This window comes from Biomphalaria glabrata, chromosome 7 (genome assembly GCF_947242115.1).
Source record: "Biomphalaria glabrata chromosome 7, xgBioGlab47.1, whole genome shotgun sequence".
In the NCBI taxonomy this organism is placed as follows: domain Eukaryota; kingdom Metazoa; phylum Mollusca; class Gastropoda; family Planorbidae; genus Biomphalaria; species Biomphalaria glabrata.
The window spans coordinates 2,040,520-2,067,670 of NC_074717.1; the positions used below are offsets into that span (position 1 = coordinate 2,040,520).

The 27,151-nt window shown below is 35.1% G+C and overlaps 1 protein-coding gene across 2 annotated transcripts in view; it reads left to right on the top strand.

Moving 5' to 3' along the window:
- The window catches only part of LOC106055081 (ankyrin repeat domain-containing protein 27-like), a 31,384-nt gene extending 9,163 nt beyond the window's left edge, over nt 1-22,221 (top strand). For both annotated transcript variants that reach the window (XM_056035216.1, XM_056035217.1), the window contains exons 7-27: nt 25-119; nt 741-800; nt 1,323-1,379; nt 2,214-2,356; nt 6,077-6,210; nt 7,217-7,295; nt 7,513-7,578; nt 8,260-8,338; nt 9,060-9,179; nt 9,568-9,757; nt 10,241-10,380; nt 11,194-11,286; nt 12,256-12,364; nt 12,700-12,854; nt 13,309-13,536; nt 14,852-14,992; nt 16,222-16,416; nt 17,582-17,701; nt 18,436-18,594; nt 19,430-19,541; nt 20,797-22,221. In XM_056035216.1, the coding sequence (XP_055891191.1) occupies nt 25-119; nt 741-800; nt 1,323-1,379; nt 2,214-2,356; nt 6,077-6,210; nt 7,217-7,295; nt 7,513-7,578; nt 8,260-8,338; nt 9,060-9,179; nt 9,568-9,757; nt 10,241-10,380; nt 11,194-11,286; nt 12,256-12,364; nt 12,700-12,854; nt 13,309-13,536; nt 14,852-14,992; nt 16,222-16,416; nt 17,582-17,701; nt 18,436-18,594; nt 19,430-19,541; nt 20,797-21,287 (2,966 nt within the window). In that variant the 3' untranslated portion in view covers nt 21,288-22,221. The remainder of the gene's footprint in view (nt 1-24; nt 120-740; nt 801-1,322; nt 1,380-2,213; nt 2,357-6,076; nt 6,211-7,216; nt 7,296-7,512; nt 7,579-8,259; nt 8,339-9,059; nt 9,180-9,567; nt 9,758-10,240; nt 10,381-11,193; nt 11,287-12,255; nt 12,365-12,699; nt 12,855-13,308; nt 13,537-14,851; nt 14,993-16,221; nt 16,417-17,581; nt 17,702-18,435; nt 18,595-19,429; nt 19,542-20,796) is intronic.
- Nucleotides 22,222-27,151: the final 4,930 nt, after the last annotated feature.

The following is a 27,151-nucleotide window of genomic DNA, read 5'->3' on the forward strand; positions in this document are numbered from 1 at the left end:
TAGTGTATTTGTGTATGTGAACAGGTGGCCAAAAGATGAGAGAGTCTCTAGATAAAATTCTAAACACATTTGCTGCAACATATGACAGGCTGGAAGGAGAAAGCCTCAGAAGTATTGTAGTAAGTATTAAGGAGTTATCTTTCCTATAGTAACTTAGAAATTATGCCAGGAAATTTTAACTTTCAAAGCAAAAAAAAAACACAAAAAAAATAAAGTCCAACACTGATGCTGATATCCTACCCATGACATCGGGCTCCTCGAAATTTCTGATTTCAATGCATAATAAAGCCACACAGGAATGGTTCCATTGAACTCAATATTCTTTTTGTCCGTTTGTGACCTGTGACGCTTGTGTTGTTAATTTAAATGACCCCTATTCAAAATAAGTTGAGCACCACTGATGAAGTCTCAGCTCTCAGTATTTGTTAAGGTATGTGTGCTTATGTAGTGCAGTGCATTGTCGGTGGTCCTAAGGTCTCATAGTTCAACTTTATCTTTGTTCCGTGAACATCTCCAGCCAGTTCTGATGGGTCTGTTTTGATGCCAAATTACTCAACGTAAAATTAGTTGGACATTGAATTTTTTTTGCTGGGTACACATGACCATTTGAAACCGTCTCAAAGTTTCTTAGCTGTAGGGAAATTTATTATAGATTAAACAAATTGTTCTTTTAATATTGACCTTAAAATGTGTTTGTATCTTGAATCTTACTGTACATAAATGTTGATGTTTGATTATAGGATGCTGCTAATGCTCATTTTGCAAAGGCCATGCAGCTGTTACTTAAAGACTCTGTTGTGGTAAGCTTATTACATTGAGTTAATGTCAGAAATTTTTTTTTATTGATTAGCTATTGGAATTCTTATTTTATATTTTACTTCTTTATATAATGTGTTTTTTAATGTGGCTGAGCGGTAGAAACGCTCGGCTTCTGAACCAGGGGTCCTGGGTTTGAATCCTGGTGAAAACTGGGATTTTTAAATTTTGTAATCTTTGGGCGTTTCTCAGTCCACCCAGCTCTAACGATTGGTCGTTGTGCTGGCCACATGACGCCCTTGTTAACTGTGGGTCACAGAAACAGATGACCTGTATATCATCTGCCCTATAGATCGCAAGGTCTGAAAGGGGAACCTTTACTTTTTTCTTTATTAGAATTCTTATTTTATATTTAAATTCTTTTATATAATGTGCCTTTTAATATCAAAAAGATGTATGTAATCTAAATATTGTAATTAACATTTTGTTTCTGTGGTTATTGCCCTTTAGTTGTTTCTTTGAATTGTATTTGCATGTGTAAATTTTTGTTTTCCGATTTCCCACAGGGTAAATCTGCAAGATATAATCATCATTACATGGAGAATTTAAAAGTTGCTGTTGAAGTAAGATATTTATATTTTATCAAATTACTTATTAAAATAGTTTAATTACTTTGTCACTGACCTAAACAGCTACATAGTTTGTGACTTAAAGTTGTAACCTGAAAAATAGTTTAATCTCTATATATGGCCAGTGGTATTTGGGGGTGAAGTATAGCAAGCACAATGGTCTACTGAGTCATGCTTTCCTACACTGAGACTAGCTAGGATTTGGGGGCCTGGGGGGGGGGGGGGCTTGACCTCTTTAGGGGCCCCTGCATTTTGACATTAGACATCATGACATGAGATAATGGCATAATATTTAATGTAAAAACTAATTTTGGACACACATTTAGGGGCCCTGGGGGATTTTCAAATTTGGAACCACTCTTCCCCCACCCTATCTATGCCCTTCAGACCACAAGGTCTGAAAGGGGAACTTTCCTTTTTTTTGTAAATAAACTCCACAAGAAACTTCAGTTATCCAGGAAAATTATGATAACTTTAATAGCCTAAAAAAATACACACTAACAGCAACACTCTCAGAAAATATTAATCGCACAAACACCAATCCAGGAAACAACTATCCAACCTTCCTGAACTGGGAACAAGACCTCACTGACTAACTCACTTTCTCACACATTCAAGGAAGACTAAACCATTCAGTTCACATCACATTCAAGACTATTCACATTCATAACCTGGGAGTAGCTCAGTACACAAACAAAATACCAACAAAGTAACATATTCAGTCTCACCATACCTGCCCCTGACAATCTATACTATCATGCCATTGTATTTTTAAAATTAAACTTGATTGCATCTGTAGAAATATTTATACTCGTACTCTTGTCACAGACCTACATGATGAACGCTGTCCACAAACATCTGTTTCCTGTCATCATCGCAACTGTTGCCTCGCAAGATGCAGAGCTGAACAAAATCACACGCAACCTCAGGGACCTTCAACTTTCTGACCTGGGCATTCGGAAAATATTTAAGTGAGTGCACTTTTTCTTCAATCTTTTCTTGTAAAGAAAATATACCTCTCACATTTTAAAATTAATTTTCTCTGTATAAAGCTGATTTACATTAACTTTTCTTGAATCTATTTTTTGTATTGGAGGCATGGTAGCTGAGCAGTAGAAGTGCTTTGTTTCCGAACCGGTGTCCGGGGCTCAAATCCTGGTAAAGACTGTGATTTTTTCATTTTGGGATCTTTGGGCACCTCTGAGTCCACTAAGCTCTGACATTAGTTGGGGAAAAGTAGAGGTCGTTTTGCTGGCCACATGACATCCTCGTTAACCGTAGGCCACAGAAACAAGATGACCCTTAAATCATCTGCCCTACAGACCACAAGGTCTGAAAGGGGAACTTTACTTGAATTTTATTCTTGTATTCAAAATATATCTCTCACATTTTAAAATTAATTTTCTAGGTATAAAGTTAAATTATAAAAACAAACAGTAATGGTTGTCATGAGAAAACTTCTGTTGATCAGCAGTGCTAGTGTACCTAATAGCTGACCAAGAGAATAATTCACATTCTAAAAATCTTTCAGTCATTGGAGACACATCTTACTAGAAGCCAAGTAGTGCCTGATAGGCCTTATAGAGCTTTCAGCTTTTAAGACTATGAAAGGTTTTGCTGTTATATTCCCTTTTTAAAAACAGTTGCAGGAATCAGACAATATAGTTTTATTTCCATGCAGAAGCTTCAGCAAAATGTTGGTGGCATTGTGGTACTGAAACAAACCAAAAAAAATTATATTAACTAGAAAGAATTAAATTCACTTTGCTATTTATTTACCCAACTAGCTCCTACCACAGTAAGATCCGTTGTTTACGATACATTTCATAATGTGTTAGGATGCATTATTTTGTGTTGGGATGCTAGTAGCAGTTTTTTTTTTACTTTCTTATAAGAAGAGTTTGTTTTTGTTTTTTTTTTTTTGTGGATACTGTTTTTTTAGTGGATACTGTTTTTAGTGGATACTGTTTTTTTTTAGTAGATACTGTTTTTTTTAGTAGATACTGTTTTTTTTAGTAGATACTGTTTTTTAGTAGATACTGTTTTTTTAATGGATACTGTTTTTAGTGGATACTGTTATCTTATCTTATCTTATATAATACAGACGTTACTTCAAAAAAGAAGATGATTACGTCCTACGCGTCATGCATTTAGTCATGCATATTAACCAATGACTTAAATTCAGCCAAGTCACTGGTTTTCCTGGCTAGCTCAGGCAACCCATTCCATGCTCTAATAGCACTAGGGAAGAAGGAGTATTTGTACAAATTTGTCCTAGCATATGGGACGAGGAATGTGCCTTTATCTTTGTGTCTTTCAGAGTATTTTATTAAATTTTGTTTTTGTATTTGAAGATTATGGTTCAGTGTTTTATGTATGATTGCTACTTTACTTTTGAGCCTTCTGTCCTGAAGGCTTTGTAAATTTAGTGATTTTACTAAAGGTGTTACTCTAGTCAAATGTGAATATTCGTTTGTTATGAATCTCACTGCTCTATTTTGTGTCTGTTCTAGTTTCTTAATGTTTTCTTGAGTTGAGGGGTCCCAAACGGAGGATGCGTATTCTATTATTTGCCCAACCAAGGTTAAATAACATTTTAGTTTTATGTTCTTATTTGATTTATAGAAATTTCTTTTAATAAATCCTAATGCTTTGTTTGATTTTTTTGTAGTTTCATCAATATGTGGATTCCATGACAGTTTTTCATTTATTATAACACCTAGGTATTTTGCATTTTTAGTCTGTGTTACTGGTTTGCCATGAATAAGATAAGTGGAATTAATTTGTTTTAGTTTTTTTGTTACTCTTAACAACTGACATTTTTCTGGGTGGAAAGACATGCTCCAATTTGATTCCCATTTCTGTAATTCATCTAATTCTCTTTGTAAAATATTTGTCTTGTGTTGTTTTTATTGTTCTATATATTATGCAATCGTCTGCAAATAATCTGACTTTTGTTCCTGAAGTAATGCAATTTGGTAAATCATTTATGTAAATTAAAAATAGTAGTGGACCCAAGACTGTTCCTTGAGGTACACCTGAGTTTACTGTTATCGGTGTTGATTTAGAGCCATTTTTTATTACAGTTTGTTCTCTCCCTATCAGAAAATCTTTAATCCACTGATGCAGTGGACCATTAATGCCGAAATATTTTAATTTTTTAAGCAAACTATGGTGGTGAACTTTGTCAAAAGCCTTAGAAAAATCTAGTAAGATAGCATCTATTTGTTCACTATTATCTAAACCTTTTGAAAAATCATCAATTAGTCCTATTAGTTGTGTTTCACATGATCTATATTTCCTAAAGCCATGTTGGTATGGTGTGAGGACATTATGTTTGTCTAAGTGGTTTATGATGTTGCTACATATTATGTGTTCTAGGATTTTACATGTGATGCTGGTAAGTGATACTGGTCTGTAGTTTCCTGGGTCAGATTTTCTCCTTTTTTAAATAGGGGGGTGACATTAGCTTCTTTCCAGTCCTTTTGTACTCTGCCATGGTTAAGTGAAGCCTGAAAGAGTATTTTGAACCTTGGGGCTAGCTCATTGCTTAGTTCTTTGAGTAATATAGCTGGAATACCATAAGGTCCAGAAGCTTTATTTGGTTTGGTGTTGGCTAATAGTTTTTGAATTCCATTTTCTTGTACTACTATATCTTCTATGTTGTCTACTTGGTTCAAATTCAGTAATATGTCTTTGTCTCCTGGGGCTGAGAATGCTAATGCAAAGTATTTGTTTAGGATGTTTGCTTTAGTTTCATTATCATTATGTATTATGTTATGTTCATCTTTTAATGGCGCTATGTCTGTTGTTTCCATTTTCTTAGACTTAATGTATGACCATAGGTTTTTGTTGTTATCTTTAGATATTACATTGTTTATGTATTCACTCTGCAGCTGTCTGCTTACTTTTTGGGTTAAGTGTTTAATTTTTATATACTTTTTGTAAACTCTTTCTGTATTAGTTTCTTTAAATTTTCTATATAGGTTTTCCTTCTGTTTACAAAGCTTCTTTAGTCTATTATTAAACCAGCATTTATTTATTTTGTTTGATGTGTATTTAGTTGGTATATGATTTTCTATAATGCTTTTAAGATGGTTTTTAATGAAATTCCAGAGAATTCCAATTCCTGTTTTTAGTGGATGCTGTTTTTTTAGTGACAATCAGATGTGCATAGCTTTTTTTACTATATTTTTTTTAATTAGAATTTTTGAAACAAAAGTGCCCATACCCCCATGTATAAGCAAGTACTTGTTAATTGAACGTTTTTTTTTTGTTTTTTTTAATTCTAAAGGTATTGTAAGTATATATTTTTTAAACAAGACACATTGGTTTTTTTTTGTTTTTTTTAAAGCTGTTAATTTATTTATTAGTATTAGATCTAAAAAAAACATTTTCAGAACTTTTGTTTTTAGAATTTTTAATTTAAAGTTACCTCTCTTTGCTTAGGGTGCTATGAACATTATTCAATCTGGAAACAGATCTAGCGGCTAATGAAAGGACTATAGCAGTGACTTACAAATACTTTTAACCAATGACCTCCATTCATTTCTTAACCTCAATGCCTTAACTCAGAGTAACTTCTAAATATGTTAAAAACTATTTTTCATGTTCCTCACTTGGTTTGTTCTATTTGTAAATCTGTTGATGTTAACTTCCAATTAAAAGTTCATTTACATTTGGATCCCTAGTGAAAACATTCTCCCAGCTAAAAAAGAATTGAGCCAGCTTAACCGGTACAGTACACCTGTCGGACGATTGTTCTGCATTAAAAGAGTAGTTGCTGCCTTGACCAAGGCTCCGAGACTTTCTTCGGTTTCCAGAGGTAAATGAAAAGTTCACTATATTAGTTACTCTTCTCTCTATTAGGATCTCTGCAAACACCGCTCAACACAACAGCCAACTCAAGAACTTGACAGGGTCCAAATAACAATATTTTAATGAATGTAATTAATAACAGGCAAATACTGTACAATTACTAAATATTGAACTGTAACCATTGTATTCAACTTGTACTTCACTCATTGTCTCTGTCTCACAACTGAACTCAACTGTCCCAGACTGATTTCACTGTGGACTAACAGTACCGGACTGAATCATCTTGACTCTTTATATTGGGACCCTCAAGGCTTTCTTGAAAAATCACAGAAAACACCAGCTCTTTCTACATGATCCCTTGACTATATCACTGGTGATTCACACAGGGTTAGTTCACACCAGCGCACTGTTCTTTGGGTCCATTGCTAGTCCCTTAGTACTGTTAACTGCTACTACTTGCTGACTTGTCTCATTTGTAACCCTTCCACAGGTTACTGGTTTACTTTATTCTCATATTCGATTCCACAGCGTAGTTTCAACTTGCTATTTCATCTTCAATATATTAATTCTTTCTATCTTATAAGGAGGCACATGGCTTTGTGGTTAAGCGCTTGGCTTCCCAACCTGGGGTCCTGGGTTCGAATCTTGGGGAAGACTGGAATTTTGAAATTCAGGATTTTTAGGGCGCCCCTGAGTCCACCCAACTCTAATTGGTACCTGACTTAAGTTGGGGAAAGTAAAGGCAGTAGGTCGCTGTGCTGGCCTCATGACGCCCTGCTCATAACCATTGGCCAAAGAAACAGATGGCCTTAACATCATCTGCCCCATGATCACAAGCTCTGAAAGGGGAAGTTTACTTTTTATCTTATCTTACATAATACAGATGTTACTTCAAAAATGATTATGTCCTATGCAAGTTCTCTGTTTGTTATATTTACTGTCTTAAAAATGCTTGAGGATTTTTTTTTATTGGCTACCTTTTACTTTTACCTAAATGTTTAACATCACTCTAGATGGTACCGCAATGATGACCAGTGATGACTTGTTACCCATATTGATATTTCTGATTATCAAATCTGAAGTTCCTAACTGGTAATTTTTTTTTTCCTTTAATGTTTTTGCAATTAAGATGGAATCTTTTGTTTAAATTATTATAGTACTATAAAAATTAAATTTTGTAAAAATGTCGTAATGTTTTATTATTGTTTTATAACTGTTCAGGTTCCTAACTGTTAGTTGTTAGGTTAAAAAAAAAACTACAAGGATTTGTTTCCCTACAGTTTTAAAACTAAATGCTCTCTTCTTTCAGGATGGCCAATCTTGTTTACATGCAGCATTTTCACTTTGCTAAGTCTTCGGATGATGATGAATTCGGGTAATAAACTTTCTTTTTAGGACAATCTTTTTTTTTCGTGTTTAAAAAATCAGTTATATAATGCTTTGATATGGGCTTGTGACACAGATAATAGCCCACTCATGTTAGGTAATAATAAAATTGATTATGAATAGATTTAAGTACAATTTACTAAAATTATATTAGAATTTTAGAAGAATAAACAAAACTTTTCTTGCCAACTCTTATGATTCACAAAAAAATGTAGCTAATAAAATGCATATAACCTTTTATGAGCTAAAACTAATATTATATACAAGCTAAACACTGTACAAAAGCCAGCTAATGTTGCTCTGCACACATACATATTAACTCATTAAATCTGCTCTAAAAATTTTTACTTTAACAATTGTCTCAATATTCATACGCTAGAACAATTTTACTAGTGCTCCTTCTTCCCTAGTGTCATTAGAGAATGGACTGGGTTGCCTGAATCAGTCAGGAAAACCAACGACTTAGCAGATTTTAAGTCATTGATTAACATGCATGACTAGATTGATGAAATGCGTAGGACCTAATTATCTTCTTTTTTGAAGTAGCGTCTCTAATATATGAGATAAGATTAAATCCACTGAATGTAAACGATTACATCATTTAAAATTATTGAACCATTTGAATTGCCTTTTGCTTGACATTGAATCATTGTTGGTGTTTACTTTGTAGATTCTACCTAGCTTCCATAGAGGCAGCCTTAGAGCACATCAAAACTGGAAACATCAAAGAAGATATCAAACCACTGAAGGTCAGTTGCAGCTCAATCAGTATCTATATAAAATATAATTTATAGCTGAAATGATGGAGGAATTTGGAAAATTCTGGCATTCTATCTATTAATGAACATTTCATTATGGTTATGGCTTGCTGGAGGTGCGGTGGTTGAGCGGCAAAGTGCTTGGCTTCCGAACCGGGGGTCCCAGGTTGAATCCTGGTGAAGACAGGGATTTTCAATTTTTGAATCTTTGGGGGCCTCTAAGTCCTTGCAGCTCTAATGGGTACCTGACATTAGTTGGTGAAAAGTAAAGGAGGTTGGTCATTGTGCTGGCCACATGTCACACTCGTTAACCGTAGGCCCCATAAACATCATCTAACCTTTACATCATCTGCCCTTTAGACCACAATGTCTGAAAGGGAAACTTTTACTTTATGGCTACCTAACAAGAAAGAATTTTGAGTTTGAATCCCGACTCGAGCAGAGTTGTGTTTGCTGAGCCCCTAAAGGCATCTCAGAAACCTTCTCCCAGATACCCCTGCCAGTTCACAAAAGAGATTTCACTGTGAGCATGCTATAAGCATGAAAGATGGGCTATATAAAAGCAATATTAATAATAATAGAAATGTGTTTTGGTAATATTTATAGAAGTTCAGCTTGCACTGACTGGTTATAAGGTTGAGGAGTATTTGAACAAATTGGATGTAACTTCAACTCATAATGTGTGCATGTCTTTTTTTTTTTTTTTGGACAGAGAGATAGGTGGAACACAGTTATTCTGACAGAGTCCATGGAGACACCAAACACACCACCATCGCCAGCATCTTCTGCATCAACTCAGTCTTATAATTCAATTATAGACGAATTCTTTAAGGTAATTAGATCTGGCTAAATAGTGTGACTGATGTTTGTGTTTCTCATGTCTAAAGGACACTGTGTAACTCATTATAAAATTAAGTGAGATACTTCCATGATCTGTTGTAATGCTTAAGTATAAATGACGGAGGCGGTGGCTGAGTTAAGCGATTGGCTTCCAAACCCAGGGTGCTGGGTTTAAATCACTGTGAAGACCGAGATTTTAAATTTCTGCAATATTAGGGCTCCTCAACCAGGTAGCCATTAAAGCTGGGAGGTGCCCAAGAATACTGAAATTGAAAATCCCAGTCTTCACTAGGATTCAAACCCCTGGTTCAGAAGCCAAGCATGTCACCGTTCATACACCACACCTCCTGTTGACATCATCTTGTTGTTTATTCAACTAGTATGTTCAAGAAGGGGATGAGAGAGCCGTCATCCAGATGTTAGAGCAGCCGCAGAAGAGCAGTGAGGAGATAACCATGAAAATGTGCCATCCCTTGTGCTCCTGTGACCGGTGCGACAAGTTGGTGTCTGAGCTGCGCACCAATTCTAAACTGGTGACCGCCTATACGAGGGACAACAAAGGATACACAGGTAACAAATACATTTTTTTTTTGCTGGAGTATCAACTTTGGTCCTGCGATCCTAAAGATTTTCTAGAATTATATATTGTTTATCTTATAAGATGCTCGAGATCATTAAAGGTGTTTACCATTTATATGGGTTTAAGGAAAAAATAATTTTTTAAAATTTAGAACTAAATGATACTAAGTAAAAAAAAAATAAAGTTCCCCTTTCAGACCTTGCGATCTATAGAGCAGATGATGTAAAGGTCATCTGTTTCTGTAGCCCACAGTTAGCTAGGGTGTCATGTGGCCAGCATAACAACCAACCGTCTTTACTTTCCCCCCAGCTATTATCAGTTACCCATTGTAGCTGGGTGGACTCAAGAGGTGCCCTAACGATCCCAAAATTAAAAATCCCAGTCTTCTGTAGGATTCGAACACGCAGAGTGCTTTAGGAATAAGAGATACATATTTTAATATTATAAGCTAACTTTGTGATTCTTTATTTCAGCTTTACACATCGCTGCCTATTATGGCCAGGGTTTGTTGATTGATCTCCTGGTCAAGAACCATGCTGTGGTGGATGCTACCGACTATCTGGGACTTACTCCTCTACATTTGGCTTGCCAGAGAGGATATCAAAATGTCATGGTAAACAATAAGACTTTATTTTAGTTTCAGAGTTGTAAAAAGTCTTGAATTTTGAGTAAACCGAGAAAAGTTGTTCTGATTAAACATTGTTTAGTGAACATTCTAGTGAAACATTCTTATCAAACTTTGTAAAGTGCTTAGGAGTCAAATGAAAAATTCTGATCAAACTTTGTAAGATGCATAGGAGTCTAGTAAAACATTGTTATCAAAATTTGCTAGGAGTCTAGTAAAACAGATTTAACATAGAAGTCTTGTGAAAGAGTCTATTTTAACTTTGTGAAGCGCATATAATTCTTGTAAAACATTCTGATTAAATATTGAGCAGCACATAATAATCTATTGAAACATTCTTATCAAATGCTTATCTTATATAAGTCTAAAAAAAAAAAGTTCAACTTTCAGACTTTGGAGTCTATAGGGCAGATAATGTTAATGGTTAACAAACAGGGTGTCATGAGGTCAGCACCTTTCAGACTTTGGAGTCTATAGGGCAGATAATGTTAATGGTTAACAAACAGGGTGTCATGAGGCATCTCCTTTCAGACCTAGGGGTCTATAGGGCAGATAATGTTAATGGTTAACAAACAGGGTGTCCTGAGGCCAGCAAGACCACCTTTTCTTTCCCCAACTAAAGTCAGATAACCATCAAATTATTTAAAGCACATTGGAGTCTAATGTCACATTTTGACCAAATTTTAAATTGTGCATAAAAGTCTAGTGTAAAATTCTGATTGAGCTTTGTAAAGTGCATAAAAGTCTGAACCATCTTTGATTTATGAAATCACTTACCTATGTTTTAATTTCCTATCTCAGCTTCTTCTCCTTCACTTTGGTGCTGACATCACAGTAACAGACAATGAAGGCAACACACCCTTACATCTGAGCTGTGCTAATGGGCATGAAGATGTGAGTTGGCAAATTTGTTTTTATTTTGTTTCTACCTACCAAAATTGTAGATTCATTGTGGGGTCATTGAATTAACACTAAAAACATATTTCGTCTGCCAGTTTAATTGATAGTCTGCCAGTTAAATTGATAGTGGTCCTGATAGACCTGCCAACCATTGAAATGATTAAAATGTCTCAGCATTGGTGGGTTTTTTTTTACCTGCTTCTTTTACATTCAACTAGAACTTATTGCTTTTAGAGGTCTCTTGTTCTATCATTCTGACTACTTCCAAACTACAAACTTTGAACTCCAGTTTGCGTCAAAACAGTTTATTTACGTACAAGAATGATTAAGTCCATTTGTAATCATACGGGACTCAAAACATCAATAATGAAAAAGTCCTCTAAACAGCAAGATAAAACAATACTCTCCGGTTTCTGCTTCACTCACAAAAATTGCTGGCTGACTAACCATGTGTCACAAAAACATTCCAGCCCCCAAAAATACCAAACAACCTTGACCATTCCTCCCACTCATATGCCCCACTTCAAAGCTAGAAGACCACAACTTAGTCTTGACTGCATCTTATAGAAACATCTAAGTGTAACTTGACAGGTCTGTGCTAGGCCATATAATCTTAATAACATAACTTTGTCTTAAAATTGAATATCTTGACTAGCTGTAAAAAAAAAATGTTTATGCTCTCAAGTTTGTATTTTGCATTATTGATTGTTCCCTATGCATTGGTTGTTAGGATAAAATCATAATTTTTATGCATTTCGCTGCTGACACCAAAAGTCCTGAAACATTTTATATTTGTATTAGTCATTGTATTTGTATATTTGTTGTTTTTTTTTAAATTTATTTTCTAATTTTTTTTTTCAATGTCTCTCTGTTTCAATGTCAAATAGATAATTGTGACAATTATATTAGGCTGTTTGCAGCCAGATGATCATGTATTCTCTAATGATGTTTTGTTTTGTCCAGTGTGTGAAGGCTTTGGTTTTTTATGATGCCTACACAAAGAAGCTCAACATCAATGCAACCAATGAGCTGGGCAACACCCCCTTGCATCTTGCAGCCAAATGGGGTTATGGTATGTGATTAGTAGCCTAATTGGCAACACTTTTTTGGAAAATATTATTTTAAACTAAAAATAAAAGTTTATGTTCTCAATACTTATAATGGAAATATTTTTATTTTTTGTTTCATTCAGAATGATTAGAAGTTAAAATTAATAACATAACTTAGGTTCTAAATACTTATGATGGAAATAATTTTTATTGTTGTTGTATTCAGAATGATGAGAAGTTAAAATGAATACATTAATTAGGTTCTAAATACTTATGATGGAAATATATTTTATTTTTACATATCAGAATGATGAATTCTTAAAATCAATGCATAACATATAAAGTGTATTGTTTGCAGATAATATCGTGAAGACTTTACTAGAGAATGGGGCTGGTGCTAATATACGTAATAAAAAGCAACAAACTCCTGTTTCCTTGGCGCAGAATGTGGTAGTGCAGAGATGGCTTCAAGTGGCCGCTGAAGGCCTGGACTTTCATCCTATTTCACCACATGTAATGTACATTACCAGTCCGTATACGATAGTTTAGGGGATGTGGTAGCTGAGTGGTAAGCGCTTGGCTACCAAACTTGGGGTCATGGGGTTCAAATCTTGGTGAAGACTGGGATTTTGAATTTCGTGATTTTTAGGGCACTCCTGAGTCCACCCAACTCTAATGGGTACCTGACTTACGTTGGGGAAAAGTAAAGACGATTGTTCATTGTGCTGGCCACATGACACCCTGATTGTTAAACAGTTGTCCAAAGAAATAGATTGCAAGGTTTGAAAGGCAAACTTTTCTTTTACTTTACTATGTGCTAGTTCAGTTACCCCAAGACTAATCTTGTGTTACTATAGATTTCATTAAATCACACATCTAATATCAGCATCTATTTGGTTGATGTGAAAAACAAACACTTTCAGTACAGTGTAATCAACTTTTTTTTTAAATTTTGTTTTTGTTTCAGTTTGTCAGTCCAAAGTCCGGAGCCAGGTCAAGGTCATCATCCATTGCATCTGCAGGATCTTTGTCAAACTCACACTCTGACAGCCACTCTAAGGAAGTTGAGGCGTTCAACCAGGAGGCAGCCTGCTTCAGCACAGTCTCGGTCTCACTGGAGGACCCTTCAGAGGCAGAGAGGAGGAGAAAGAAAGAGAGACTGTTCAAGGCCATCATTGAGGGAGATATACAGCTGGTTAGTTTATATATCAGTTTCTGCAAAGTCTAAATGTTTCTTTAGAAGCTGTTTTTTTTTCTCAGCCATATCTCTAAGCTTAGGCTTTTGAAGACTACTGGTATATACACCAGTTTCTGCAAAGACTAAATGTTGCTTTAAAAGCTGTTTTTTTTTCTTACCCACATCTCTAAGATTAAATATTTTTATTTAGAAATCCATATTCATTCATTTCTGTCTTATTCAGCAAAAATGTCACAGCAGTTTCTGCAAAGTCTAAATGTTTCTTTAAAAGTAGTGTTTTTTCTTACCCACATCTCTAAGGTTAAATATTTTTATTTAGAAATCCATATTCATTCATTTCTGTCTTATTAAGCAGAGATGTCACAGCAGTTTCTGCTAAGTTTAAATGTTTCTTTAAAAGCTGGGTTTTTTCTTAACCACATCTCTAAGGTTAAATATTTTGTATTTGGAAATCCATAATCCTTCATTTCTGCCTAGTTAATTCAAGATGTCACAAGATTGACCTGAATGCAATGGAGGTGTGAAAGAAAACATTAAAATATCTTAATCTTAAATTCATTTGAAACTAATGTTGAAACATAAAGAGATGATGAGTTTCAATTAAAATGACCTTTGAACTCTTGACATCTTTTAACTTTCATTTATGTCTAATTAAGTAAAGATGTCACAGCAGTTTCTGAAAGTCTAAATGTTTCTTTAAAAACTGGGTTTTTCTTAACCACATCTGTAAGGTTAAATATTGTTGTAAATTCAAGTCAATCACAACAGAGGAAGAATAACAGTGGTAGTGATTTAATAAATAAAACAAATAACACACACCAAGCTAACAGGATGTCAGGTTTTCTTAGATCTATTTTTTCTTATCTTTCGTGTGGAACAGTGTGCTAGTGCGCACCATTTATATCAGCGCGGGGTCAGAGTTACAACAATATTTTTAAGTTAATTTGAACCTAATAATGTAACATGAAAGAACTGATGAGTTTCAGTTAAAATGACCTTTGAACTCCTGACATCTTTTAACTTCTCCAAGATTAATATATCCACCTAGTATTTGGAATTGATTTATCTTAGAGCTCTAGTGGGATTCTAAAAGAACTTTATAAATTGTTTTATATAATTGTGTTAAGTTTGACGTGGTTTTACTGTACATTTATTTAAAAACACTCGGCAGATGAACTTTGAATAAACAATTTCTTATTAGATTTAAGTGAAGATTGAGCTTATAGTGTTTTTTTTTGTGAAAATTACTTATTTCTGACAATATTGTATTTTTATTGTTATTTATTTTGCTACAAATACATGTACTTTTCAGGTGAAGTTTTATTTTGGCCTCCAGTCTGACTCGGGTGATATAGATGATGACGATGACCTGCCTGGTTCAGCGGTTGTGACCTCATCCTCAGGGATGTGTCACCCCCTTTGTCAGTGTGACAAGTGTGCTGCCGTTCAAAAGGTAAAAGATGCTCTACATGTGGTGTCAGCAGTAGCTGTGTAGTTACTGTGTTGTTATTTGAGTGTCAGTTGAGAAAAACAAAAAGTTTTCCCAGAAAAAAAAATATTGGTGGCTGGGGAATGAAACTTTCAGTTTCTGAACAGTTTTTCAAGTTTGAATATTGATTAAATCTTTTATTTGAGGTTTTAATCAAGTGCTTGAGTCTACCTAGATCTAATGGATCCTACCTGGATATAGTGGGAAAAGTGAAGGCTTCTCTTATAAACCATTGGCCTTTGAAACAGCTGACCTTCTCATTATCACGCCCATTGATTACTAATCTTATCTTATCTTATAGATTTAGAGTTGAAGCTAGGTGCTGAAACAAATGTGATACAAGCATATATTAGACATAAATGAATAGCAGCACCAGGGTTAGGGTTACGAAAATATGGGACTGAGCCAACCGATCTGTCACATAATAAAAATAAGTCAATGGTTGCTAATAGCAACATAAATAACTTTGCCACACAGTTGTTCTTGAAACAACAGAATGCTGGTACTAGAGCAAAAAAAATAGCTTATTTCAAAGCTGTTGGTTCAAGGTTAAGTGGTAAGGATTGGTTAGCTTTAGATTGTGTATTCAGTTTTTACATTTCTTTTAGTTTAGGGAGAGTTTTAAACAATTTTAACAGCATTTGTGTTACTTTCTTGCTGGTGGTTGTTAGATCTAGTTGAGTGGAGTGTAGATGATGTTGATTCATCTATTTACTTGGAATGTTACCTGTGAGTTTCTTAAGTAGCTTTCAACTCACCACAGAACAAACAGTATAGAATGAAATAATCCAGCCTTTTAAACAAACACCAATTTATAAAAAAAAAATTAGGGCACAGTCGACATCGTCAAGATTCACTACAAGCAGTCTCTTTGTCTCTCGTCTGTTAATTTTTCTAACCTATTTCCGTTCTAACTTTTAAATGTACTGTTGTGTCACTAAGGAAAAACCCAATTAAACCCAAACTTCTACACGTCTTACTATTAAATTATTACATTTTTGTTGATATCTCACTTTGCGTTATCATCATTAACCCTAAGAGAAGTTCAAGTCACTTTGTCTTCCCCCATTTGAAAGAATGAATTTTAAGTTTGAGTTGGTAAGAGACTGGTTTCATTACTGAATCATCTGTCTTATTTGGTAATCCTACAAACAGCACAATGTCATCCTATAATGTCTGATGCTTACTCACAGGCTACCCGCAAGTCCAGTGACAAAATGAGTGTGGACGTCAAGACCAACACTGGCTACAGCCCCATCCACATGGCAGTGCTACACAACCACAGTGACATCGTGGAGCTGCTGATCCTCCTGAAGGCCAATGTCAGCCTCCAGAACCACAAAGGCATGACTCCTCTCCATCTGGCATGTTGTGTCCGCAGCAGTCTGGTAAGTGACGTCGCTGAGCCTTGAAACTGAATCCAGCATTTCTTTGGTGAATGAAAGAATTTCTTTGGTGAATGAAAGAATTTCTTTGCTGAATGAAATAATTTCTTTGGTGAATGAAAGAATTTTTTTGGTGAATGAAAGAATTTCTTTGGTGAATGAAAGAATTTCTTTGGTGAATGAAAGAATTTCTTTGGTGAATGAAAGAATTTCTTTGGTGAATGAAAGAATTTCTTTGGTGAATGAAAGAATTTCTAACAATATTTGACTTCTTAGCTCATCTGTAGCAACCATTTTTTGACCATTAGGCAGGTGATGAAAAGCTCATCTGTTTGTATGGCTAACATTTAACAAAGGTGTCATGTGGCTAGCACGTTGACCAACCACTTTTCTCAGTAGAGTTGGGTAGTCTAGAGATATCTTAAACAAACGCATTTTTAACTGAGATTTCAACCCATTGGTTCTGAAGCCTTGAATGTTATTACTCAGCAACCATAATGATCTATAGAGACTTTGACAATATAGCTTTTAAAAAGAATCAGTCCAGTAAGTTAGAGGATAAAAGTACTAACTTAATTACCCTCTTTAAATCTCTTATGGAAATGACCTCTTAATTTTCCTACACACCAGTCATGATGCATTGTTATAACTACAGCCACTCAGGTAGAGGTTACGAGTCTACGAGACCTTAATATAAAGAGGATTTAATGTCAACAGTTTTTTACTCCTGTGGCACCTGTTTGCATCATTAAAAAAAAAAAGTAAAGTTCCCCTTTCAGACCTTGTAGTCTATAGGGCAGATGATGTAAAGGTCATCTGTTTCTGTGGCCTATGGTTAGCAAGGGTGTCATGTGGCCAGCACAACAACCAACCGCCTTTACTTTTCCCCAACTAATGTCAGGTACCCAAAGATCCCGAAATGAAAATCCCAGGCTTCACCAGGATTCGAACCCGGGACCTTTGGTTTGGGAGTCAAGCGCTTTACCGCTCAGTCGCCGCGCCTAATTAGTCAGACAAATATTAAGGCAAAGTCCTTGCAAGACGCAATCTTAAAACATTTTTTTTGTCTGTTGTTAAACTTGCACGACCTCTTTTGATCTGATTTGAAAAGACATACCATGAGATAATCATTGTTGAGCATTTGTGTAAGGACATTTTCTCCTCACAGATAACAGATATGTTGGTCAAAGCCGGGGCGAAAACAGATGTCAAGGACATGAACAGCGACACAGCATTAATCATCGCAGCATCCAATGGCTTCCTGAACGGAGTACAGATTCTTATCAAGGTCAGGCCTCTATCCTCCCTTGTTTTTTTTTTAAATATCCTTATACTTTCTGTGCCATGCGTAAAAGAATCTATTTTGAGTAACAAATCGTTGATGTATTTAAAAGAGAAACAGTTGTAGGTAGGGGACTGAACTTTGTTTTGTTTTTTTTATATCTCCTGCCTTCTTGAGACAATAGATGTGTCCACACAGTAAAGTCTCCCTTTCAGACCTTACCTTCTATAGGGCAGATTATGTTAAGGTCATTTGTTTTTTGGCCAATGGTTAATGAGCAGGGTGTCATGTGGCCAGCACAATGACCAACCGCCTTTACTTTTCCCAACTAAAGTCAGGTACCCATTAGAGTTGGGTGAACTCGGGGGCGCCCAAAAAATCCCTAAATTCAAAATCCCAGTTTTTAACAAGATTCGAACCCAGGACCCGTTGTTCAAAAGCCAAGCGCTTAACCATTCAGCCACCATGCCCTCTATGTGTCCACATGAGTAATTGTTATTGATTGCGTCTCCATGAATCAGTTTTGACAAGCCTATTCTAGTGCAACAAACTTCACCGCAGTTTGTGCATAAGAATGAAATGTTTTTCAAATTATTAGGGCTTTTTTATGGTTAACATTCTTGAGTTATATACCACAGTTTGTACATGAGAATAAAATTTGTGTGCATCTTTACAATTATTTGGGTTTTTCTATGGTTAACATTCTTGAGTTTGTTCATATCTGTCTCATGTGTCCACAGGGCGGAGCTGATCTAAATATGACCAACATGAAAGGTAACACAGCACTTCACGAAGCTTTACGCAGGAAGCATTTCCAGACTGCTAATTGTTTACTTGCTGCCGGAGCTGACCCTAGGATGAAGAACTCCCAAGGAAAACTTCCCTTAGACGAGACTAATGTAAGGGTTGAGATGTCTTAATTATTTCAAATTGACTTTTCCTATTGAGCTTTAGAATATATATACTCTTTCAAAGTTTGAAAATGTGTTCCTGATAAGTCAACCTTCTTTTCTATTTTAGCAATCAGTTATCGGTCCTATTTTTTTTTAATGGATAATTAATCTTTAGCTAATTCTCTTGTCTTTTAACAATCAGCCTTTAGTTGTCTTTTTTAATAATTAGTTCCTTGTCTTTTTGCTGTCCAACTTTTAGTTCTGCAGCCCTTTATATTTTTGTCTATTGTTATTGTATAACTTCAAAGTTTGTTAAACCAAGGTTTACAAAGCTATAATCAGTTGATGAAAGCACTTGTAAAAACAGGTCTGTACTGCTACTCCAAGGGCTATCACTTATCACCTTCTCCTGTCATTTAGTCTGTTTGACCATTGGGGCACCACACAAGATCTGTTGATGTCTTTCTTTATTTGTCTCTGTCTTTTGCCTTGGATAGAATTTCTTTCATTGGCAGACCCACCTCTCTGTTGTCTTCTCATCTTTTTCTCTGCCTGCTTCTTCTTCTTTTTCCTGGTACTGTTCCCTGAAGACCTTGTGTTGTGGCCATAGAGTTTTAGTTTGTGTTTTTTACAGTAGTAAGCAGGTTATCATGGGGTCTAATTGAGGTACTAATCCTGTCTCTGATCTCTTGGTTTGTGATGCGATCTTTGTTTGTGATACCTAGGCTCTTTCTGTAGAATTACTTATAGCTTTGACCAATGTCCAGCTTATTCCCTCCCCCCCCCCCCCCCCTATATAACAAATGTTTGATGTTTTATGTTTAATTTCAATAAAAAACAGGATCCTGTTATGAGAGGCCTTGTTGTGGCGGCCAGCTTTAGACTGGAAGAAGAAACTAAAGCCCAACAGAATACTAACGCTAACAAACAGATCTTGACTGACTTCAAACCTGGTAGGTGGAGATATTTTTGTAAATACTTAGGTAGCTCTAGTCAGAATCTCGGTGAAGACTAAGAGAATTTTTTTAATGAAAAACTTGAAAAACTTAACTTGAGTTGATTTGTGTTTGTCTAGCTTTTATTCAAGCTGATAGAATATGCATCCTCTGTTTCGAACCCCTTAACTCAAGAAAACATTAATAAACTGGAACAGACACAAAATAGAGCAGTGAGATTCATTACAAACGAATCTTTACATTTTACTAGAGTAACATCACTAAATTTTGAAAGCCTTCAGGAGAAAAGACTCTAAAGTATCAATTATTCATAACCTAACCAATTATTCATAACCATAACCTACAAAACCTAAAGAAATACTCAGAGAGACACAAAGATAAAGGCACATTCCTCGTACCATGTGCTAGGAAAAATTTGTACAAATGCTCCTTCTTCCCTAGTGCTATTAGAGCATGGAATGGGTTGCCTGAGCTAGCCAGGAAACCAATAACTTGGCAGATTTTAAGTCATTGGTTAATATGCATGAGTAGATCGACCTAGGAACACGTGTAGGACATAATCATCATCTTTTTTGAAGTAACGTCTGTATTACATGAGATTAGATTTGTACTTTGTTGGCCTTAACTCGAGTTGATTTATGTGTACCTTAAGGCCTCATGGAAACCTTTTCCTTGCTATCCCCTTCCTCACATGTCCACAAAAGAGATTTGTGATTTTGAAATAATCAAAATCTTTATATATCCGAGAGTTTGTTGCATTACTTTGTTCAGTGAATTATTACTGGTTAGTACTAGAAACTTAGATTTATAACAAATGAATATTCACATTTGATTAGAGCAACACCATTAGTAAAATCACTAAACTTAGAGACACTTCAGGACAGGAGACTAAAAAGTAAAGATTATACATAGACTACTGAACCATAATTTACAAAAACAAAACAGAAAGACACAAAGATAGAGGCACATTTCTTGTTTCATATGCTAGGACAAATTTATACAAATACTCCATCTTCATGCTATTAGAATATGAAATGGGTTGCCTGAATCAGCCAGTAAAACCATTGACTTAGCAGAGTTTAAGTCACTGATTAAAATGCATGATTAGATTGACACACAGGGATACACATAGGCGTAATTATCTTCTCTTTTGAAGTAACGTCTGTAATTTATAAGTTCAAATCTGAACATTTTTTTTAATGAACTACTAAATAGTCACTAGTGAATAATATTGTTTGCTTGCATTCCCCAGAGAATGGCCACATCAGTATTAAAGAATTGTTTGCTGCTTTTGAGGAGAAAGACCTTCATACTCTCCAATCTCTCGCAGCATCCATTCGGACTTTTGATCGCAAATCCAAGCTTCGTAAGACAGTGACCCATGACCACAGCCTCCCACGCCTTGACGGGCTGGTCAGAAAGCATTCCATTTTGTCTTTCAACAAAAATACCCTGCGGAAGGTTCGATCTGTAGACAAAGCAGACCCCCTTCACGTGTACTCGCTCTTTAAATCCAAGAGCATGGACCACGTTGTAGGGAACAGTAACAATAACAACGATGAGCTCTTGACTCCTATGGGAGATAACTCGTTGTTGCCTATATTTGATTACTCAGAAGACAGGAGTTATCTGAACTTGCCGTCATCTGATAGTTTGGAAAATGAAAGTAGTGTGACTGATGACCAGATCCAGAAAAAGTCAGCGGAGACTGAAATGCCCGATAGCCCTAGTTGCTGCAGTTAGACACATTTCTTGTGGATTATTTTGTCAGCCGAAAGTGTTGTAAATCTCTGTGATAAGAAAAATCAGATCAACAAAAGACTTCATCATTAGATTTTTTTTAAAAGTTTACAACTTATTATGACTTATAACAGACATAGTTATGTCCATTCAACATATACTAACCAATGGCTGGCTACATACTGTGGGTTAAAGATGGTTAATTTACTGGGAAAGAGCTCTGAACTGACTGCTGGGAAATGTACGAGAGGTCAAGAATTAAATCTAAGCTAGTTTTTTTTTTTCATAAAAAAGAGGTTTCCTTTTTGTTTCTACTTTAAATCAAAAGATGAACAAGTTTGGGTTTTTATTGGTTTAATTGTTGTTTTTACAAAGCTTATATCAACTCACTTTGTTTGTCTGTCTGGTAAAAAGTGTGTACACGTTATTTCTCCCACACCCATTCTCAGATCAAGTTGAAACTTTGCAAAATTATTCATAGACATAGATAAGACATAAATTAATAGAAAAAAACTAATTAATTAGACAATTAATTACTGGTAATTTTTTTTTAATAGCAGCAAGGGAAACTATTGCTTCAGTTTTCACTTAAATGGGTAAATTAGTTGGGTTTAGTCCCCTTAAATAATTATTTATGCTATTTCTCCCTCACACATTCTCTGATCAAGTTGATACTTTAAACAAGTATTTATTATACCTAACAAAACATGAATCAATAAACAAAAATACTCAATTAGTGAATTAATTATTGTTAATTTATTATTTTGATTGATGTTGAATTAGGGAAATATCTTGTACATTATTGTTAGATATAGTTTTAAAGACAGAATACCTCCCCTTTAGATAAGCTTTGTTGTTTTTTTTTAAAGGATTTTTTTATATTTTGCTGTGTTTTTCTTGTTTTTTTTTTCTAGAATATTCTGTGTATGTTTTTTTTTTTAAATCTTTACTTGTTTTTTATTAAGGTTTGTTGAATCGACAAACGTTTGGCAGTTTAAAGAGTTTGATTTTTCTCACAGCACTTTCTTTGTTAAGAGTGACACAGACTCTCGGAGCATTTGCATTGAAAAAAATACCCCTAAGTGATATAATACCAAGTAATTTAACTTAATGTGGATTTACTTAAGTAATTATTTTTTTGTTTCCTCATTTAGAGGAGTTACACTTTTGTTTTTCCACATCTTATTTAGGTTTTTTTAAAGTCTGACATCATTGCTTCTTTAGCATATAGTTTTAATGTGTTAGACAAAATTAGGATTACTAGATCTCTACATTCATGTAACTATTAAGACCAATTTGAGTTTTCTAGTCACAGTTGCATTTAAAAAATACTTCTTTTCAATTCAATGGTTATTGAGGAAAAGGAAAGAATTGAGATGTATTGATCACTGAATGTAGTACATGGTCAGTGCTGCAGCTCAAAATTTAACCATTGGTCTTGCAGGTTAAAAATGAATCTATAAATGGATTATATAATAAGGTCATTCAATTAGTCTTAAGTCATTACATAATAAAATTTAGATATCACTTATATGATAGACAGCAGAGGATTAATTAACTATCTAAATTGCTATGGGCTGTAATTGATTGGTAAATAAGTGTCAGGTTAATGCTTTCAAAGTATCGCAGATAGTAGAAATATGCAAATATGGTTTCACCTCGATTTAATCTTATAGGTGCAGGTATTTAAAAATTAAATGCTATGCTTTTTTTTTTATGTTTTTTTTTTTTTTCATTTTCTAGATCTTTAATTTTTATTTCCTTAATTCATCTTACAGGACAATGTTATATTGTAAGGATTTTGTTGCTTCATGTTCAACTTCTCTTTTTTTACAGTGATTTTATTATTATTATTATTATTTGGTCATTGTTTTCAGTTGAGTTACTTTTTAATTATATTTTACCAATGATTTTTACACAAAAATTAACTTCAGCTATTATGACAATAACTTTTAAGGTTATTTTTGCCTTTGTTCCTGTATATTTGCCCTATAGGTTGGCTACAATGATAAAGAGTTTTTTCAACAATAAATACTTTGTGTGGAGATCTACTCATCATCAAATTGTTGCAGATTGGTTCAACCTGTCATACATCATCACAGACCTTCAAGAATATGGCAATGCTTATGTAGCTTCTTCTACAAACACTTCACATAACAAAATAACAAGGCATTTAAAAACTGCTTAGCCAATATTATCAAGATTATTATTGTGGGCCTTAATTGCTTTAACAAGAGGTGTGGTCAAAGGGAAAAAAATGGCACTTGATTTCAGGGGCATGGCGGCCGAGTGGTAACACACTTGGCTTTGAACAGGGCTGAATTGGGGTCGGGTCTAAAATTGGAATTGTGGTGAGGTATGATTGCACCCAACTCTAATGGGTACCTGGCATTAGAGAGGGGCGGGGGAAATTGGTCATTGTGCTGGACACATGACACCCTTATCAACTATCCGCCATTGAAACAGTTTGGTACAGCGACCTTACTTCAAAAGAGAAGATAATTGCATCTTAAGCATTTCATGTGTCAATCTAGTCTAGCGTGCAGTGGCTTAGCTAGGGTGATGGAGAGGGGGGGGGGCCTAATTTGAATATCCCCCACTTGAAGTTGGGCCCCAAATGAGTGTTCAAAATTTGTTTTTACGTTAAATATTAGTCCATTATGTCATGTTATGATGTCGAATGCCAAAATGCAGGGGGTCCCTAAATCCCTAGCTATGCCACTGCTAGCATGTAAATCTGTGACTTAAAATAAGGAGAGGGGGGGGGGGCCAAGTTTAAAAATCCCCCACCTGAAGGTTGGCCCCAAATGAGTGTCCAAAATTTGTTTTTACATTAAATATTAATCCATTATGTCATGTCATGATGTTGAATGCCAAAATGCAGGGGGTCCCTAAATCCCTAGCTATGCCACTGCTAGCATGTAAATCTGTGACTTAAAATAAGAGCTGGAGTCAAACTAACCAACTCTTCATCTGAATCCAACTGTAATCTGCAGTGATTCATTCTGTAAGAAATGGAAATTCTTGTTGTATTGCAACCTTCACTTTCCAAATCATGACCTTCTGAGGTCAATGCCAAAAGCAACCATTTTGTAGCTTTGAGATCTTTTTTTTTTTTTCATTAGTTCATGATCTGGAAATTGAGAATTCCCTTGTGAAAAGAATGCACTTTATGTCTGTGAATACCAAGGGACAGTTGTGTATTGTTGGTGCTAATCTCCCTTGCAGTTATACAGAACTAAATGTATGTACTGTTCTTTTGTTGTTTGTTGATGAAAAGTAAATGTTTTTACAATATTGTTGAATTCAAAATAATAATAATGTATTAATATATTCCTTCACCGTAATAATTTGCATTAACAGAAACTATTTCAATTGGATCACATGTGACATGTAGGAGGCATATACTATAATGTTACAATTTTAATTTTGTATCTTTTTTTTTTTACAAAGCTTATATCAACTCACTCTCTCTGTCTGGTAAAAAGTTTGAACATGTTTTTCTCCTGTTTCCCATTCTCGGATCAAGTTAAAACTTTGCACAATTATTAATTAAACCTGAGGGAAATGAATGCTTTTTAATGACAACTGTGGATATAAATATATATGGATTTAGTTCCCCATATTAGGTTTTGACACATTTTTTTTTCTCACATCCCATCCTCCGACCAAGTTGAAATTTTACATAATTATTTGGTTGATAACAATACACAAATCAATCTTAAATTAACCAATTAGTTAATCATTTAGTACTAATCAATTAATTTTGTTTTTATATAGCAGAAAGGGAGATAAACCCCCTCATAATTTTTAGATAAATTATAGTATTTAACAGTTCTTTGCCTTAGATAAGCTTTGTTTATTAAAAGTATTATTTTTTTCTATTGCTTGTTGTTCTCTGTCTATTATGATAATCATTCCCCAAATATTTCCTTTATGTTTAACACTTTTATGTTTCTAAAGCTGTGAGTTACATGTTGAATATTCTTAATCAAATAACTTTACATTATTGCCAATGTTTTATTTCTATTTCACATTTCAGCATAATATTAAATATAAATGTAATTTTTACACAACCAGACTGTCAAAGGAATAAAGAAAACTTTAAATAATATTTTGTTTCAGAGTTTTTACTATTTTTACATAATCCTAAAAAATAATTAATTATTTGTTTGTCTTCCTAAAGAACAAGCTGTTTTTATCAAGATTATTCATTGATCACTTCTTATAAAGTAGGAGGGGAGGTGGCTGAGCGATAAAGCACTTGGCTCCCAAACCAGGGGTGCTGGGTTTGAATTTCAGCGATCTTTGGACACCTCTGAGTCCACCAAGCTCTAATGGGTTCCTGACATTAGTTGGGGAAAAGTAAAGGTGGTCATTGTACAGGCCACATGACACCCTCGTTAACCGTAGGCCACAGAAACAGATGACCTTTACATCATCTTCCCTATAGACCACAAGGTCTGAAAGGGAAACTTTACTTAACTTCTTAGTACAGACCTTCCTTTCAAACAGAATAGAATTATGCCCTACACATGCTAATTAAAGACGTCAACTCTCCTAATTATCTGGTTTTCCTAACTGATTCAGGCAATGCATTCCATGGTCTAATACCACCATGGAAAAAGAAGGACTTGTGCGAATTTGTCCTAGCATAAGGAATATGAAACGTGCCTTTATCTTTGAATCTGAGTATTGTAGGCCCTATAGGCCTAAGTATTAGGTTTAGTATTTGTAATTAGGGTTCAGCGTTTTATGTATTATAGTTACTGTGCTAGTTTACTTTGTAGTCTTCTGTCCTGAAGTGTCTTTAAGTTTACAATTTACTGAGACTCTTTTTCTTTTATTAATGCCTTTTATATAAATTAAGACATGCCGTATTACTTTTAGTTCATATATGCCAGATTTTTTTCGTCAGGGTCTTGTTTGGTAAATAAATGTGAAGGCCAGCTAGTACATAAGAGAACGTCTATAATGGACGCGCATTTGGTTCTGTCAAGTTTATTATATAATCATAAAGACAAGACAATGAGACAAAGTTGTTTGGATTTCGTTTTTTTTCTATTATTTTTTTTACATTTTCTCGACTAATGTATTGTTAAACTCACCAGCTGCTGATTTTTCCTGAGGTTTTTAAGGCCTATAGGTAGTGCTATTAAACAGCACTGCGAGAGGAACCATAGCCCAGTTCCCGAAAGATACCATCAAGGTCTAAACGGACGGATCCATGAGAGAAGTCCTAGGCAGAATGAATTCGGGCTATAGAGCGGTACTCAATTTCCCCGGTGCAACAGAAAGCGACGAACTGGTAGGTTCATAGCAGGAGAAAGCAACTATGCTGCGGAAATGGAAGAATCAAAAGCGCCCTAGAGTCAAATTGAACAGCGTATTGAGGAAGGAACTGCGCACCGGCCAATGTAATCCTCTTTACAGACTCACTCTCCTGCCTGCAAGCTCTCGAGAGTTCAAAGGTGATGGTGATAGAGAGTTACCCAACCGGCTAAAACAATGGCGTGTTTCGAAAGGAAATATCAGGTACGTATGGTGATGCAATGGATTCCCTGACAATTATGCAATCAAAGGAAACGAGAAGGCCGACAGTTTGGGCGTTGCTAGGAACGCTTTTAGACCCACCAGATGAGCCGCAAACATACGAGAGTGCAAAAGATTTGTGAATGGATCAAGTCCAAGTGGTACGATAGCTGGGACCATTGTAGCACTGGACGGGTAGTTTGGAAAGTTCTCAAACGTCCAAACAGAAAGGATGAATGGTGATTCAATGGTGGCCGCTGTACAGAAAGGATCAAGCAATTTGGGCAAGAGTTTGTACGGGACACTGTCCGATAGGAGCCTACTTCGCTAGGATC